The sequence below is a fragment of the Penaeus monodon genome, chromosome 15 (assembly GCF_015228065.2).
Source record: "Penaeus monodon isolate SGIC_2016 chromosome 15, NSTDA_Pmon_1, whole genome shotgun sequence".
Lineage (NCBI taxonomy): Eukaryota > Metazoa > Arthropoda > Malacostraca > Decapoda > Penaeidae > Penaeus > Penaeus monodon.
In genome coordinates, this window is record NC_051400.1 from 727,165 (window position 1) to 727,633 (window position 469).

Sequence of the window (469 nt, forward strand, 5' to 3'; positions counted from 1 at the left end):
GAACAAATAAATAAAAGATAAACCACTCTACCTTCAACTTTGCTTAAAATCAATATCATTGGCCTCCAGGTATGTTTCCTTGGGTATGTCTGGCGACTCTGCCGATCTTCTGCAACTTGTCCTGGCCGCGACCTCTCCTCTCGTCGTTGCAGAAACTCCTGCGTCTTCCTCTCAGAACCTTCCACGACAGGTTTTTGCCATCCAGGCAGAATAGCGACGAGGGGTCTTCGGCGGACGACGACGCCACGACTTACAGCTGGTCGTCCATTTCTCGGCAGGAAAAGATCAGACTCTACACCTCCAAGAAGCTGAACAGGACGCCTCCTCAGCACTGGAGGGATGAGAAGTCTATCTCGGGGAAAGGAACTGGTGCCGTGGGTGATACTATGGAGCAAAGGGCGTCTGTAGCGGGTGCAGAGAGGGCGAAAGTTGGAGAGATGGAACAGGTGGATAAACAGACAACGAAGGT

General features: G+C 51.6%; 1 protein-coding gene across 1 annotated transcript in view; it reads left to right on the forward strand.

Annotated features, from left to right (window-relative positions):
* LOC119582084 (vitamin K-dependent gamma-carboxylase-like) overlaps positions 1–469 on the forward strand; it is a 6,460-nt gene that overhangs the window by 3,012 nt on the left and 2,979 nt on the right. Inside the window, exon 6 of the mRNA XM_037930331.1 lies at positions 70–467. Coding sequence (XP_037786259.1) covers positions 70–467 — 398 coding nt within the window. The remainder of the gene's footprint in view (positions 1–69; positions 468–469) is intronic.